This window comes from Heptranchias perlo, chromosome 35 (genome assembly GCF_035084215.1).
Source record: "Heptranchias perlo isolate sHepPer1 chromosome 35, sHepPer1.hap1, whole genome shotgun sequence".
NCBI classification, from domain to species: domain Eukaryota; kingdom Metazoa; phylum Chordata; class Chondrichthyes; order Hexanchiformes; family Hexanchidae; genus Heptranchias; species Heptranchias perlo.
Window position 1 is genome coordinate 13886318 of NC_090359.1, and position 17964 is coordinate 13904281.

At 49.3% G+C, this 17964-nt stretch overlaps 1 protein-coding gene across 2 annotated transcripts in view; it reads left to right on the plus strand.

Annotated features, from left to right (window-relative positions):
- The window catches only part of LOC137302356 (ferritin heavy chain, oocyte isoform-like), a 35115-nt gene extending 24939 nt beyond the window's left edge, over window positions 1-10176 (plus strand). Inside the window, exons 1-4 of one of the 2 annotated variants that reach the window (XM_067971989.1) lie at window positions 1736-1899; window positions 2557-2703; window positions 3316-3441; window positions 3872-4457. In XM_067971989.1, coding sequence (XP_067828090.1) covers window positions 1798-1899; window positions 2557-2703; window positions 3316-3441; window positions 3872-4024 — 528 coding nt within the window. In that variant the 5' untranslated portion in view covers window positions 1736-1797 and the 3' untranslated portion in view covers window positions 4025-4457. Of the gene's footprint in view, window positions 1-1735; window positions 1900-2556; window positions 2704-3315; window positions 3442-3871; window positions 4458-9265 lie in introns of those variants that run through there. The other variant, XM_067971988.1, reaches the window with a different exon arrangement.
- The last annotated feature ends 7788 nt before the right edge of the window (window positions 10177-17964 follow it).

Genomic DNA, 17964 nt, shown 5'->3' on the forward strand with positions numbered 1-17964 from the left:
CTTTAAAACAACAAAAGGGGAGGTGTGGCTGGAGAAAGATGAATATGTCAGGACAAGGGAGGGGATCCCTGCAATTTTGCTGTAGTCTGATGCCATAAGTCACTCACTAGGTTGCTCGAGTTGTGGCCTGTACAAAGTATACTGTTGACAACCCTAGAGTCTTCCTTTGGGCAGACTGTCCTGTTTAACGTTCCCTCATCCAGGGCAATATTTGCCCATTCTTTGTGTTTGAGTAAACCAGCTGTTTGCAGAAAACACCAAACTGCAGTCTGTCCTGTGTGGTGTTTGTTGTTGGGTAACCTGTGCTGGTAGAGGAATCATTTGATTTCATTTCTATCACCCAACAACTTGAACTGCCTTCCTTTTGATCATTGCATTACTAACTGTTAAATGGAGCCACAAGTTAATTGTAATCCAATAGTTACTGTACATTATCTTCCATACTTCATGTATTCTTTCTAACTACCACAACTTGTACAAAAACACTGCCCTTAACCCACAAATAGTGTGATTTTTTTTTTCCTGAAGGTATCAGAAATGAAACCATAAAGTTTGTGAGCCCACTACATAAATATTCTCTTGGACTGACGTTGCAGACAAAGGGATCTGTTATACATGGTTACACTACCTACAAATTAAACATTGGCTTGACTCGCAGGGGATGGAGGATGTCTGTATGAGCAAGACTGGATAACAGGGTAGGCCTATGGGATTAAGACGACTGCTTGTGTGAAAGATAAACACCAACATGAACTGGTTGGGCCAAACAGCCTGTTTCGGTGTAAGTTTTATGCAATTCACTCTTCTCTGTTCTTGAGGCTTTGTGATCCTTGTATTCAATGCCTGATAGTTGGACCAGAGATACAACAGGATAGGGACAAGATACTGGAAAACTCAAACACACAGAAAATGCTGAATATACTCACCAGATCAGGCAACATTGGTCTCGAAAACAGGAGACAGTTGACATATTAGATATAAAACCTTTCCTCACAACAGACTCGAGATTTGCAGGAGATGAATAAACAGTGCAAACCAAACACTGGACTTTACAGGTTCTAAATTTCATGGGGATAAAACTCCACATCGCACTTTACAGTGATGGAGCAACAGAGTTCTGTTTGAACCTCCCAACTGATCCACTTTCCATTTCCCCGACTCGTTGTCGGTTGGTTTGCGGACTCACTGCGGACTGTCTGGTGAAGGTCAGTCTCCTTCAATCTATTGCGGTGATCAACATTGTGAATCTGGGTATAACGGACTCTTTCAGGACACACCAAGATGCCCATCAATTGTCCAAGAGACAGGATAACTCAGAACCAAATGTGCTCGACACCATCTACGGGATGGGATTTCCATTTGTAAACTCATCGATCTCTTTGATATATGTTGTGAAGCTCTGATTCTGGGAACAGAGATGTTATCAGATTCAGTTTGAGGACTCAATAACTGGGATGACATTGGAGGCCATTGTTGGATCCAAGGAGCCGATCAGTCCTTTGAGGAAAACAACAGCAATGACATCACAGATTAATCATCCAATCCTGCCTGTATTCCAAAGCTCTGATTGGCTCTGGGAAACAACTCGCCCCCTCTCTCCTTTGTTAATTGGTGCCTGGATTCATGGAAGATTCCTGATTGGCTATCAGGGATTGTCAATCATCATTGGTGATGTCATACCCTGTGTAAATGCAAGCTGTCCCAGCAGTATAAATACAAGAGCTTGTGAGGGAAGAGGTTAGGTTGTTTCATGCAGTGGTGTTTGAAGTGAGGTTTCTGTTAACAGTAAAAGTGAAGATGGTTTCCCAAGTGTGTCAGAACTACCACAAGGAGTGTGAGGATGGTGTCAACAAGCAGATCAATATGGAGCTCTATTCCTCCTATGTTTACCTCTCCATGGTGAGTCTTGTACTGTCTCTTCATTCTGAGAACTTGGAATTTTTTTTTGTTCAGAATTGGATTCAAATTACATTTCTCTTGAGTTCCTTTTCCTCCCTGGGGTGGAATATCTTTGGGCAGTGAGTACTTTGTGTGCAATATGGGGTGATCTTGTGTTAATGGACTGCTCCTTACAGCACCTGCACTCTATTGAGGGGCTTAATATATGAACCTGGCTCAGCTGCTGCTTGAATTTGTAAGAGAAGAGCAGAAACCTGGTCAAGTGCTTGTCAACATTTGACTGAAAAGGTTCAGTTTCAATGGGGTGACTGTAGCCAGTGAAATGTTGACAGGTCCTCACTAGTTTTCTTGCATTTTTACTTGCAGGTGAAGTACTATGAGAGTCCTAGGCTTTTGTCACTGCCTTGATCCTTAACACAGATTGTGGAGTTTGAAACTTCTGGAATATAAGAATTTTCTTGTTCCTTGCCCAATTTTAGATTAGAATAGCAAGTAGAAGGAGGGGCTACTTACTGTAAGTACAGTTTAGTTTGCGTTACTAGTTAACATAGTATTTTTTAAAAGAAACTTTGAGCACTCATTAACTGGGGAGGGGAGAGAAAGATAATTGTATGTCGGTGAGATCTAGGTCTGACATGATTCTGTTTAAAATTCCAGTCCTATTACTTTGACCGGGATGATGTTGCCCTGCGTCACTTTGCTGAGTTCTTCAAGGAGCAGTCACATGAGGAACAGGAGCACGCTGAGAAACTGCTGAAATTCCAGAATCAGCGTGGAGGCCGAATCATCTTGGAGGACATCAAGGTTTGTTCATAGAATCAGGCCATTTGGCTCATAGTGTCTGTGCTGGCACTTTGAAAGAATATCCAATTAGTCCCTCGTGCCCTGCTCTTTCCCCATAGAGCTGTAAATTATTCCTTTTCATGATTCTATACATAAAAATCTGTTCTGACAGTTGCTATTGAATCAGCTTCCCTTTCAGGCATTTCATTCCAGATTGTAACAATTCACTGTTTATATATGAAATCTCTATCTTCCCTCTGGTTCTTTTGCCCATTATCTTCAATGTGTGTCCTCTGGTTAATGACCCACCTGCCAGTTGTTGAGTTCATGACTGGGCCAAATGTAATTTATTGAGGCTTATTTTCATATTGAATGATTGGTCCCCAGTGCAGCCTCTATCCAGCTTTCAGAATGTGGAAAATTTCTCCACAGCAGAGAAGATGTTTTCTCATTAATGAGCCACATGTTCTACATTATAACTGAACAGAGTACTTGTTGCTAACATCAGGGCAAAAATCAATTTTCTTCCACTCTCCAGTCATCCTCTTGTTTCAGGCTAGTTTGAGATTAATACTGCATGGGATGCAGATGGAAGCTTGAGCATTTTGTGACTTGAAAGACTTCCCTTTTCAGAAGCCAGAGCAGGATGAGTGGGGCAATGGTCTGGAGGCGATGCAGAGAGCTCTGCAGATGGAGAAGGATGTGAACCAGAGTCTGCTGGATCTGCACAAACTGTCCACTGAGAGGACAGACCCTCATGTAAGTCCTTAATGCATCAGTGGCATTTAGCTTTTGGGTTTATTTTTAATTTGGGATTGTGTAATTTAGCACTGTCCTTTAAAATCACATCAGACTGAATGCAGCTCAATACTTTCCATTTCTAAATCTGAGGTTTGTTAAATCTACTGAAGGTGAGCATTAAAATCTGTCCTTGAAATCAATCTGTTTCAAGGGTTGAGATATCTTTGGCTTGAAGGGAACCTTCAAATGGATACTGACTTTAGGTGAGGGACTGGGGCATGGCAGCATTTATTTTCAATACCAGTGGCTGGGAGGGCAAGGAGTTAGATCTAGTAGTCTCTTGGCCATATTTTGTAATGAGACCTTGAGTATTCCCCAGTTGGGAAGTGAGATTAAAGGAACCTAATGATTCAAGTAGCTAGCTTGATTTTTATTTTTCCCTTTCCAGTTGTGTGACTTCCTGGAGACCCACTACTTGGATGAACAAGTGAAGATGATCAAGAAGCTTGGAGATCACATCACCAACCTGAAGAGACTGGGAGCCCATGAGAATGGCATGGGAGTGTACCTGTTTGACAAGCACACCCTGGGGGAGGAGTGACTGGACTGTTGTCCATGTTGCAGATATTCAACTTGTGTATTGAAGTTTTATGTTGCCATCTCTCTGAACTGGGAATGGAATTCAAAGTCTAAGATTAACTTCCAAACATTGTAGTTGAGTGTTCTTGCAGCTGAAATAAAACATTTTGATGTTGAACTGGTTCCTTTTCTTCAGTAATTGAGCACATTCTAACACCAATGCACGTGGCCTTGCGTCAAACAAAAAAAAATTCTAAGAAATAGGTTGTCACCGTGATCAAATCTGATTTGTTTGGGCACATGGATGTTTTAACCCCTTCCCCTCCAGAAGGCTTAATTTGGTTTTGTAGCAGCCGAGGATGGCCATCAGGCCAAAATTAGATTTGTACCTAACAGCTTTCAATATTTGGTGTTCTGTAGTAGAGATTAAAGTGTAATCTGATTACAGTAAGACCTCTTCCTCCACATAGGCTTGAATCCCTTTTGGAGAGTGTGCATTTTTTTATTACTATTCGTTCATGGGATGTGGGCATCAATGGTGATTACAGTAGTTAACCTTCTGAATAAACAACCCCACACATTGCTGCTGACTTGTCCATTGTAGGACATGAGGGAAGTGTTCCCTGAAGCAGGTATTCAAATTTAAGTAGTTACAAAAATCCTGGAGCAAAGTAAGACCAAATCTCCAATTGTTCCTGCTAGGGTTACCTGGCTCTTTCCTCCTTCTCTTCAGCCCATCTTTTTCTTCCTGTGCAGAACTTTGGTCCAGCTCCTGCTATTTGTTTCAATCTCAATTTTTATTTTCCAGTCTCTGTTCACCTCATGCACCTTTTATATCCTGGACCCCATAGCCTCTAAAATACTTCCATTTGCTGTTGCAAATCTAAGAGCCCCTCTAAGTTTCCCTTGCTGGATTCTGTTTCATTAAACAGTTCTTGCCCCATTCCCCTCTCCTTGCGAATACAATCTTTGTGTAATCTTATTTGGCCTGGAACCAAATAACACTAGATCCCAATTGCCAAAACTGCCACTTATAAGTCTACTGAAGAGTTGGAGAATAGAGCCATCTAATTAAAGGCTAAACCACCAACTACTTGGTCTGTTTAAAGCTTTAACTGAGTTTGCACCAGTGATGTTCAGGTTATTCTCACACAGGGATCATATGATCAGATCAGTCCATCGACCCCACTTTTCGTTGCTTCATCTTTCCTTCACTAGGTTCCACCTTTGATTTTTTTTTAGCCTGCTGTTTGTTGTTGATCCGACAGTATTCTGATGTGATCTGGAACACAAAATATCCACGGAGCCCCATCCTTCCCTGACCGGATTTAGGGAAATATCAGTAACTCCCCTTTCTAATGAGAAAATTCACCACTCGACTCTTTCCACTTGGTGTTTGACTGTCCAAAAAATACAAGAGATTAATCATTGAAACAAGGGATTACCAAACCCAGGAAATACCAGATAGTCTGTTCACCACTGTCGCTCACTGTATATACAACCAACACTACACACAGTGTTTGCCTCTCACCGCAATCCCTCCCAACACCAAACCCGCCCCCCACCCCCAAATCCCTTCAGTCAATGGTCCACAGTCTCTTCCCCGTGGAGTGCTCTGCATTTTATTGTTTGTAAAATGTCATGATGACAAAACAAGAACTCAACATGCCGTGGCCCCCTTCACTTTCCAGCCGATGTGTGTACAGATGCTCACTGACCCTAGAATTGATGGAGTATTGAAGGACTTGTGTTTAACACGTTCATCACACCCACTTTCCATTCGCCTGACTCGCTGTTGGTTGCTGTTCACAGGCTCTGATCTGTTTGGATGTTGCCTCAAACCCGCAGCTACTTGCCAAATAACCAACTCACGGATCCATCCAGAATTATTCAAAGACACTGACCCGCAAACAACAATTAAACCTGTGGTTCTGGATCTTTGAACCGTCACGATCAGTGACCATAACCGATGGGATGGGGGCAGATCCACCAATTGACAATTTGGTCCATTATGGTCAAGTGCCCGGGTGGCCCCTGAGAGGGAGCATGTGGTGTCCACCGTTACGCTTGATGCCTTCCGCGACCGCTGGGCACCGCAGGGTATAGACTGTCTTTCAGACATCAATAATAGAATCCTGATTTAATTGGGAAAGTATCCTGTTGTTTTTGGTGGCACTTGATGCTTATTTTGGTATCTTTTCAGTTTGATTGGACCATCCAATATTAGTGGTGCCCTGAGAGGGCCACTTGTGATGGTTTATGTTTGGTGACCCTGGGGCAACCCAGAGTCTCCCTTATTGGTCCATCAAAGAAAGGTCGATTATGGTCAAGAATATGGTCACGATCAGATTTTTTATTCTTTGGAGTGTGGGATGGAAGAGCAGCCATGGTTTTTTTTCTTTTCCTTTTTTTGTGTTTTAGGCCCCCCTTTTATAAGAAGGGGAGGGGGAGTTTGGTTGTGTTTATGTGCAGTAAATCAATAAACCCAAAATAAGTGTCAAATTATAATTTTATTACATCGATCCAGGATGCACTCCAGTCCCTGCGGTGCCCACCGGTCACGGAAACAGATTTTACAGTTTGAGGAAAGTCAAAGCAATTGGATCTTTATTGAATTGTCAGCCAATGATGCTCCTCCTTCAAAGTTCTGACTGGCTCTGGGTGTCATCTCCCCTCCTCCCTTTTCTTGATTGGTGTTCTGAGAGAGGATGTAATTTCTGATTGGGTATTGCCAACTGTCACTCATCATCTAGGCTGCCACGCCCAGGATTAACCAGCAGTATAAATATGGAGCTTTGGGTGGCTGTTTTTCAGTTTCTTGCTTCAATAGAGTTGTTTAGTTTTGTTAAAGTTAATTTAAAGATGGCTTCCCAAGTGTGTCAGAACTATCACAAGGAGTGTGAGGATGGTGTCAACAAGCAGATCAATATGGAGCTCTATTCCTCCTATGTTTATCTTTCTATGGTGAGTTTTGTTTCTTTGACCCCTTCACATTGGAGATTGTAATGTGACATTACAAAATTCTGTTTTCTCCAACTCATCTATTGCCTTTTCTCTAATCTGCACCCCCTGCCCCCAATTGATGGATGGTGAGTGTCTTTTTAAAGCTGTAATATAATGTGATTTATTGTACAGTCATTATCAAAATGTCTCCCTCTTCCTTGCAGTCGTTGCACCACATTCTATATCTTAAATCTCAATTGTTCACTTTCCTGGTGTCTGAGCTTTCTATTGAAGTTGTGTTTTGCAATACACTCTGCATTCAATGCCTGGGATTCATATTTCTTGCCCTCTATTCTACATCTCTCCACAGTCTTTCCCCACATTCTCCTTGCAATGGGGGGGGGGGTCATAATCTTAAATTAGAGCTAGTCCATTTAGGAGGTAAGTGAGGAAGCACTTTTCCCCTCAAAGGTACTGGAAATCTAGAACTCTCTCCCTTGAAAGTCTGTGGATGTTGGGGATTAATTGGTGCTTTCAAGACTGAAATCTTTTGTTGGGTCAGGGTATTGAAGGATGAGTTGATGTACAGATCCATGTTCCAATTAAATCATTGAGTTCGCTCAAATGGCTGTATGTCCCACTTCTGTTTCTATGCTCTGAACCTTCACTTTTTAAGTACCAGCTTGTCCCTGTCTGTCTTCTCTCTCTGCCTTTGCTCTATTGGTGGTAGGGCCTTCAGCCATTTTGGTCCTACTCAGTGTAACTGTTAATCCCTTTGCCTTCCTACCTCTGTCTGTCTCTCAAAGCATTCAAATGCTAACAGTTTCTAGTCATGCAACTCTTACTGCTTGGTATCTGTTTCTCCTCTGAAATGCCTTGATGTTTAGTGTTGAAGGTGCTAAGTTAATGCTGTTTGTGGTAGTTGTAGAAAGGGGTTTGTTTCAAATTTCAGTCATGAAAAGGATGTAAGCTTTTATGTTCCTTCACTAATTTCTAGACATATAATTCAGTCTTGGGTGTGAAGATTAAAGTGAAATATTGTGTTGAGCATGTTCAAAGCTGAATTGGTAATTTTCCATTGGCCAGCTTCCCTATTGCTAGGAGTGAGATTATCTCACTACCAGGTTAGTGAAGCAAGTCAGCCTGTGCTAGTTTTCAGAACCATCTGCCTACAAGCTCAGTGAGACTTGAACCCTTGACAGAAAGCAAAATATTGAGGTTGGCTTTATGTACAATACCCATGATGATAATTCTGATACCCAACTACTTTTGATCTCACCAGTCCTATTACTTTGACCGGGATGATGTTGCCCTGCGTCACTTTGCTGAGTTCTTCAAGGAGCAGTCGCATGAGGAATGGGAGCACGCTGAGAAACTGCTGAAATTCCAGAATCAGCGTGGGGGCCGAGTCATCTTGGAGGATATCAAGGTTAGATTTAATGGAGTGGCCTTCTGAATGGCTCCCCTTAAATGGACAATTTTAATTATTTCTAAAGCAATTTGTTCTAATGCACATAATTACATAGAATGTCCAGCACAGAAACAGGACATTTAGCCCAACTGGTCTATGCTGGTGTTTATGCTCCACATGAGCTGCCTCCCACCTTCATCTTGCCCTATCATCACATCCATCTATTACTGTCTCCCTCAGTACTTCTCCTTAAAGACATTTGTACTATTTGACTCGTGGTTGTGGTGGTGTAATTCTATATTCTTGGGACAATTGGTTCATGGCAACATGGACATCTGATTGCTTTTCACCCCTATTTTCCTTCAGTACTTTCTTGTGTATTTTGTTTAATCCATTAAGTGAACTGGCTGAGACCTGATTCCCTTTTCAGAAGCCAGAGCAGGATGAGTGGAGCAATGGTCTGGAGGCGATGCAGAGAGCTCTGCAGATGGAGAAGAATGTGAACCAGAGTCTGCTGGATCTGCACAAACTCTCTCCACTGAGAGGACAGACCCTCATGTAAGTTTTTAATGTGGGCCTTTGGGTAAGTTCGAGGTGGTGGAAATTTACTGTCCTTGAGCCTGTTCAAAAGATCTTCATACCCAATAGCTTTGTTGGTGTCATGCTCAAATTTTATTGGAGGGGAGACAGGAAAGGGAGATTGCCCTACTGTCTGCATTAGAAGTAAATGTATCTGATCCCAGGATCTAAGCACTTAATAGAGCAAAGTTACTGTATAAAATGCATCAATCTAAAGTACACCACTTGACTATCCTCCAGACCAAGAAGATTAAAATCCAAACCCTTGGAGAAGCTCAGATCTTCCTCCATCTCTTGCTGGACATAACTATTTTCCATCTTTTCTTCCAGTTGTGTGACTTCCTTGAGACCCACTACTTGGATGAACAAGTGAAGATGATCAAGAAGCTTGGAGATCACATCACCAACCTGAAGAGACTGGGAGCCCCTGAGAATGGCATGGGAGTGTACCTGTTTGACAAGCTCACCCTGGGGGAGAGTGATTGAACTGACTGCAGGGATAAAGCTTATTGTTCAGTACTCCTGTTTATAATCTGAAGAACCCCTATCCTGTAGCAATGGTGACTTTGTACTAAGAGCTGTGAGACCTGGGCTCTTGATGTGAAATGTAATAGTAACTGGAAATAAACTGTTACAGAAGACTGGGTTTTGGCTCCTTGTAAATTGAGTGATTGCTTATTTTTCAGATTAACATAATTCAGCTGTTGTAACAAATTACATTGGGCTATGTATTGGCTTTAGGGTGAGATTCTGCCCTATGACATTTTTTCTTCTGGGGTCATATCAATGTAGTGACTTGGGTGTTGAGGGCCAATGTGTCTGCCTTGAGTGTAAATTGTATTTATGCAGTAAAATGATTACTGCTGATTTCAATGCAAAGAACAATACAGTAATGAGTTACTGTTCCTATTAGTACTGCATATTATCAACTGTTTAACTCATTAATGATGCAAAATCAGCTGCTGTAACATTTTGTTCCAATAAAACACAAGGAAAGTGAACTAGTAATTTCAGTCCAATAGGCAATTTTTTAAAGAATAGTATCTGCCTGGGGAAGAACAATCCAGATGCTTTTTTTTTTCAAAGATGCTACAGACCTCAGTAGGTAGTTGGGGTAGCTTATGAAATCACTCACTATTACTCCTAATAAACTGTTTGTTTGGAGTCAAATAGGTCTCATATGGGGGAGTGCAGGTTCCCTGTTTGTCTATTTCCCTTCATTTTCATCTTCTGCCCCCCCAACCCCCTGTTAATCTCCCCCATGAATAATAAATTGGGTATGGTACAGAAAAAATACCTCTAACTAAACTCCAGCAAACAAAATCTTCCTTCTGGGAGATGTAGTAAATGCACTAAACAACTAACTTGAACCATTAAGTTGAATAGATAAGGCTCCTAAACTCTTCCATACCACTACTGTTCCATCAATTCATAAACCCAATATAAGCAGCTCATCCATAAATCTATCAATTTGTATTTATCCCATTGTGCAGTTAATACTAGATTACAATTCTAAATTCTACTGGATCACCATTTCATTTAAACCAAGTTAAATAGATATTTTGCCTGAAACTCCACATCCCAATGCCATCAATTCATAAACACAATACAATCAGCTCCTCCATAAATGTGTCGATTTGCCTATAGTCCTATTGTGCGTTCCATACCAAATTGTAATCAACCTTTCCAAATCCTATGGGTTCTCCATTCATCTCCTTCACCCCTATGAATGGATTCAAATGTTGATGCTGTAGCTGTAATTATCCAGTGTTTCCAAGTGAAGTTTAGGAACTTGTGACTTGCACTGGGTGTGATAGAATTGCCGTCTTCAGTCAGTCCATGTTAATATCTTTATATTGATGGAGTAAATAAGGGGAAACTGATTCCAGTAGCAGACCGGTTAGTAACCAGCAAACACAGATTTAAGGTGATTGGTAAAAGAACCAGAAGTGACACGAAACTTTTTTCAGTGTTCTGATCTGGAATGCATTGCCTCATCGGGTGGTGGAAGCAGATTTAATAACTTTCAAAAGGAAATTGGATAAATACTTGAAGGGGGAAAGAGCAGGGGAGTGGGACTAATTGGATAGCTCTTTCAAAGAGGCAGCATAGGCACAATGGGCTGAATGGCTTCTTTCTGTGCTGGAATAGTAGGATATTCTGATCTCTAAAGGCACTTTTGGGATATCAATGTCACCACATTTCATACGTTGTTGAGCCATAATTTTACGAGTCAGTGTGGATTATCTGGTAGCTTTGACTGCTGCATAGTTCGCACCTTTGAGGTGTAGTCACTGTTGTAAGGTAAGAAATGCGGCAGTCAATTTGCCTCCAGCAAGGACCCAAAAACAGCAATGAAATATTGACCTGATAATCTGTTTTAGTGATGTTAGTTGAGGGATAAATATTGGTCCAGATATTGGGGAGAACTCCGCTGCTCTTCCTCGAAATAGTGCTGTGGGATATTTTACGTCCACCTGAGAGAGCAGATGAGGCCTCGATTTAATATCACATCCAAAAGACGGCACCTCCGACAGTACAGCACTCCCTTAGTCAGCCTAGATTATGTGCTCAAGTCTCGAGATGATGACTTGAACCCACAACCTTCTGACTCTGAGGTGAGAGTGCTGCCACTGAGCCACAGCTGACACAAATGGAGATGTTTGTGTGGGTGACATTGCATTCAGTAATCTTCACTGCCTCTCATTCTCGCTGAATATCCTGAATTTTACCAAACAACATTTCATGAGAATCAAAACTAAAAATGATGCATCCCACAATGCTTTGCCCAGTTGATGCCCCCATGCTGCCAATCCTCAGACACACCCATTCTCGATATTAGAACTGGGGACGATTCACACCATCCATGGGATGGAATTTCCATTTCTCTGACCAGTGGATGGTTTGCAAATTCACTCAAGACAACTTGATTGCTTTGAATATTGTCTCAACATCACAATCACGAACAAGTAATAAACTTGACCAGATTATGAAAAGCCACTTCAGTGAAAATATCAAATTATTATCAAATAATTCAAAGTTATGATTCCAAGAGATTGAAACAAAGAGAAACTTTCAGATTTTTTTTTTCTTTTTTTTTCACTTTCAGATTTTTTTTTCCTTTTTTCTTTTTTTTTATTTTGTTAGGCCCCCCTTTTATAAGAAGGGGGGTGTGGGGTGTGCTTAAATACTAAAACCAAACAAACCAAAACCAAGTGTTCAAATTAAAATTTTATTCTCCTCGTCCAGAATGCACTCCAGCCCCTGCGGTGCCCACCGGTCGCGGAAAGCCTCGAGCGTACCGGCAGACACCGCGTGCTCCATCTCCAGGGCCACCCGGGCGCGGAGCATTCCGCGGTAGAGAGGCAGACAGGCCGAGCGACCGCCCCCACGGACCACGATCATCCTAGACCTGTGGATGGCCACCTTGGACACGCCCAGGAGCACGCCCACGAGAACGTCCACCGACCTGCCCGCCCCCCTCCTCACCGGGCGGCCAAAGGTCAGGAGCGTGGGACTGAAATGCAGCCAGAACTTGAGGAGCAGCCCCTTCAAAAAATCAAACAGGGGCTGCAGTCTCGCACACCCCGTGAACAAATGAAACACGGACTCCTCCGGGCCGCAGAAATCACAAGCGGCCTGGGTGTCCGTGAAATGGCGTAACCGCCGGTTGCACGCGACTGCTCCGTGCAACACTCTCCACCCCAGATCCCCAATGGAACACGGGAGGATCCCTGAGGAGAGAGCCCCCCACTGGGAACCCCCGTCTCCGCCGGACGGCAGGATGGTACGCCAGGGCGTGTCCGGCCGAGAGACGAGGGCGAGGAAGTGGATGGTGTGCAGGAGCAGCCCGTACAGGAAATCCCTCCGCGCGGTGTGAAATGGCACGGAGGGAATTTCCGAGAGACGACTCAAGTTGTGAGGCGCGGCCCCCCGAGGGAGGTTCCGGGGTTTGGCGCCGAGGAGGAACTCCGTCCGAACGGGGGTCAGGTCGGACGGGATGGCTCCGCACGCCTGAGCCGCCTCCACATCCCGAGTGGAGTCAGGGCCGAGCGCCGATTTCAACGCCCGGATGGCGATGGCCGCGTCCCCGGCACGCCACGAGGACATCCGTGCGGCGAGCGCCCACGGCTCCAACCAACCCGACCCACCGCCATCCAGGACGTCCCTGACTCTGGTCACCCGACCGGCCACGGCCCTCCGCACCGACAGCCGCGAGTGGCCGAAGCCGATATCGCGGAGGAACGGATTCCCGAGCAGCGGCTCCTGCAGGACGGCCGCTACCCCCGACGGGCGAGAGCTCCGACCGGAGGCGACCATGTTCCAGACCCTGAGCAGATCCTGGTAAAAGACAGGCAGCTCCTGCAAAGACGTGCGGCCGCCCACCAGCGAGATGAACAGGAGCTGCGTGTCGTAGTTCAGGCCGTGCAGCTGGCGGAAAAAATACGTCGCCAGCGCACGCCATCTAAGAGGACGCTCAACGTACAGGTATCGCCGCAGCGTCCGAAGGCGGAAAGTTGCCACCTGGGTGCGGACGCACACCAGCCCCTGACCGCCCTCCCTAAGCGGGAGACTCAGGACCGCGGCAGCGACCCAGTGTATCCCTCTGGCCCAGAAGAAGTCGACAAACTTCTTCTGAATCTTGGCGACAAACTCAGGGGGGGGGGGTCAAAGTGACCAACCGGTACCACAACATGGCGGCCACCAGCTGGTTTATGACCAGCACACGACCCCTGTAGGATAACACTCGGAGCAGTCCTGTCCAGCGCGCCAGGCGAGCGGCGACTTTGGCCTCCAGCTCTTCCCAGTTCGCCGGCCAGGCTTCCTCGGCAGGGCCGAGGTAGACTCCCAGGTACCGGAGGTGCGTGGTACTCCAGGCGAAAGGCCTGAGCTCCTCCGGCAGGGAGTCCACCCGCCACTGACCCACCAGGAGTCCGGAACATTTCTCCCAGTTGATCCTTGCGGAAGACGCCGCAGAGTAGACCTCTTGGCACTCGCGCATCCTCCGCAAGTCAAGGGGATCCGTGACCACGAGGAGCACGTCGTCGGCGTAAGCCGAAAGGACGACCTCCACGTCCGGCTCGCGCAGAGCCAGTCCCGACAACCTCTTGCGCAAGAGGCGCAGGAAAGGCTCCACGCAGACGGCGTATAATTGGCCGGACATGGGGCACCCCTGACGCACTCCTCTCCCGAAGCGAAGGGGCGCCGTCAAGGATCCGTTAACCTTAATCAGACACTCCGCGGCGGCGTACAGAAGTCGGATCCGGGCGACGAAATGCGACCCGAACCCGAAAGCGCGCAGAGTCCCGAATAGATACTCGTGATCCACCCTTTCGAACGCCTTCTCCTGATCTAAGGAAAGGAAGGCGACCGACAGACCAGCCCTCTGGGAATGGTGGATCAGGTCCCGGACCAGATGGATGTTATCGTGGATCTTCCGGCCCGGGACCGTGTAGGACTGGTCGGGGTGGATCATGTGGGCCAGCACGGTGCCCAGGCGAGCAGACATCGCCTTGGCAAAGACCTTATAATCCGTGCTGAGGAGGGAGACCGGGCGCCAGTTTTTAAGGTTGCGGAGATCCCCCTTCTTCGGCAGCAGGACCACGACCGCCCTGCGCCACGAAAGGGGCATCTCCCCGGTCGCCAGACATTCCCCCATGACCCGCGCGTAGTCGCCCCCCAGGACGTCCCAGAAGGCCCTGAGGAACTCCACGGTCAGCCCATCCAGCCCCGGGGACTTGCCCCTGGAGAGCTGGTGGAGGGCGCCGGTCAGCTCCGCCAAACTGAGCGGAGCGTCCAGACGCTCGGCGTCCTCCGGGCCGACCTTCGGCAAGTCCTCCCACAAAACTCTGCGCGCCTCCTCGCTGGACGGATCCGGAGAGAACAGAGCCTCGTAGAAAGATCGAGCCCGGGCCCTGACTCCCTCCGGGTCCGAGACGAGGGACCCGTCGTCGGCCAGCAGCGTAAGGAGCTGCTTACGAGCCCCCCGCCGCTTTTCCAGCGAGTAGAAGAAGGGAGAGCCGCGGTCCAGGTCCCGCAGGAGCTGGAGCCGCGACCTCACGTACGCTCCTCGGGACCCGACCAGTTGCAGGTCCCTCAGAGCGTCCTTCCTCTCCTCGTACACCTGCCGCAGGGCCGGATCCTCGGCGGCCTGACCGAGACGGGACTCCAGGCCAAGCACCTCCTGCTCCAACCGCCTGACCTCGGACTCCCGCCTCTTAGTCGACCCCCTCGCGTACTCTTGACAGAAGAGGCGGACGTGAGCCTTGCCCACGTCCCACCATAGCCTCAAGGAGGAGAAGCCTCCCCGCTTCCCTCTCCAGTCGCTCCAGAACAGACGGAACGAGTCCCGGAACCGCGCGTCCTCCAGCAGCCGGTTGTTAAAGTGCCAGTACGCGGACCCCGACCGGGCGCGGAGCAGAGCGAGCTCCATCCACACCAGGTGGTGGTCCGAGCATGACACCGGCCGGATGGAGGCCGACGGGACGCAGGAGGCGTACGCCCGCGAAACGTACAGGCGGTCGATTCTGGTGCTCCCCCCTCCGGCCCTCACAAAGGTGAACTGGCCGGAGTCGGGATGGAGATTCCGCCAGACGTCCACCAAGTCGAAGGACCCGACCAGGTCCCTCAACTTCTCCGTCGCCGACCGGCGATCCGCGGGACCGGAGCGGTCCCTCGCCTCGAGGGTACGGTTAAAATCCCCCCCGAGGATAATGCACTCGCCGGCGTCGACGGAGTTTAGGTAAGTGGACACTTCCTCAAAGAAGCTCACTTGCTCGGCTCCGGACCAGGGGGCGTACACGTTCACCAGGTGAAGCGGCACGTCCCCGTGGCGAAGGGCTACGTGGAGCAAACGGCCCGGCACCGGCTCCTTGACCCCCAAGATCTCCGGCTGAAAAGTCGGGGCCAACAAGATGGCCACCCCGCTCGAAACGCTGGCGAGGTGACTCAAGTAGACCCCCCCTCCCCATTCCAGGATCCACGTGGCCTCGTCTCCCGGAACGGTGTGGGTTTCCTGCAGAAAGCACACCGCATACTTCCCGTCCCGAAGGACCGAGAACTTGTCAAATCTACGGCGGGCGTCTCTGCCGCCGTTGATGTTGAGGCTGGCTATGGTTATCTCCATGGCAAGAGCACAGCGCAACCTACTTAAACCTAATGCGCGGAGGGAGCGGGGCCGCTAGTCGACCGCCACTCGCTCAAGAGCCCGGTGAGGAGAAACCTGAGCCGGCGCAACCCGACCCTGCCGCCGCCCTCCTCCGCGGCCACGGACGCGACGGCGGCCCGGACCGAGCAGATTAATTGCGCCGGCTCTGACCAACGGTCGAGGGCCAGCCGGACGCCATCGCGACGATGGCTCCAAACGGACACAAAATCCCGGAGTTCCTCAACGGGGATGAGGAGAGACTCGGTGTCGGGCACGAGGGCGTCCACCACCTCACTGGTGGCGAACTCCAAATCCTCCCCAGTGCCCACCACCGAGTCCCCGTCCTCCTCCGGATCATCGTCGCCCGCGGCCGACCCACTCCCCGCACAGGGTGCGGAGAACGAGACGGCCGCGCCGGCCGGCCCCGCCTCTGTCACGATCCCACCCCCCGGATCGTCGGCAGAGGAGTCCCCCCCGGGCTCCACCGGGGGGTCCGGGTCAGACGGCGGCGCCGGGCGGGGACCCTCCCCATCCTCCGGGCGGTGAAAAACAGGCACCCGGATATAGGGGCAAACCGGGGAAACGGGGGAGAACGTGTACTCCAGTTCTCCCACCTCCCCCGGCTCCGTGCCCAGATACTGGGAGGAGGGGGTCCCCCCACCCACGTCGCCACCGACCGACCCGGCCCGTGAGATATTTTTATTAAACCCCGCTACCAGGTCGAGCAGGTCCTGGGAGAGGTCGAGCCGAGGGCAGACGAATCCGGCCTCTTCGGCCTCGCCCGCCCCGGCACCCAGGACGCCCGACCCGGTGAACGGGGTACGTATGTCTATGGGCGGATCCGCGACCCCCCCTATCAGCAGGGTCTCTCCATCCCCCCCGGGCGGCACGGGCACGATCTCCTCCCCCCGAGAGGCAGAAGACCCCCGCCGCTGTTTAGATGTAACGGGTGGGGCCGCAGGATCCGCGAGTGGCGCCAACTCCCCATCCACGGGGGGCCGTCCCTTAGCAGGTTTCCCCCCCGCTTCCAGGGAGTGGCGCCTTTTCTTCTTGCCGGAGGGTCGCGGAGGGAGGGGGAGCCCCATGTCTGCTGGGGCCCCCACCTCCGCTCCCTCCTGACTACCCGCCAGCCCGGGCTCTGTCGCGACCGCGAGATGTTGATCAGCCGCGGTCACGACCACGGCCTTGGGCTGGCTAGAACCGTTAACGTCCCGGGGACCAGCCTCCTGGTGCCTCGTCTTCTTCAGCGCTTTTCGCGGCCGAGGGTGCCCTCCTTCCCCCCCCCCGGCGGAGGCCTCGTCGGCAACCTCCGCCCGCGCAGTTGACTCTCCCGACGCGGGGGCGGGGTTAGGGGGAGGAGCGGTGGCGGCGCCAGCCTTGGCCGCCGTAGCTTGTTTGGCGGCCTGGGAGGCGGGGCAGTTCTTCTTTAGGTGTCCCACCTCCTTACAGGCATGGCACCGCCCACCCTCCGCCGTCCAGAAGACACGGTAGGCTGTCCCGTCATGGAGGGCGTTAAAGCCCCCCTCCGTCACCTCCTCCCGTGCCAGTGTAATAAAGGCTTGGCGACGGAAGGAGTAAACATGCCGGAGGCTGTTATCCTTGAGGCCGAGCGTCAGCGGCGTTATCCCCGACCTCACCTCCCCCAGTTGACGCAGGTGGGGGAGGAGGAGCTCATCCGGAAGGAAGGGCGGGACGTTGGAGATGACAACCCGCTGCACGGTGGCCTCCAGCGGGTCCACCGGCAGGAAAGTCCCGCCCACCGTGAGCCCCTTGCTCAGGGCCAGGGACACCGCCCGCTCGGACCTCAAAAAGACAACAGCCTTCCCGTAGACCTTGGAGGCCGCAACGATGGCCGAGGGGCCGACAACCTCGGCCATGGCCT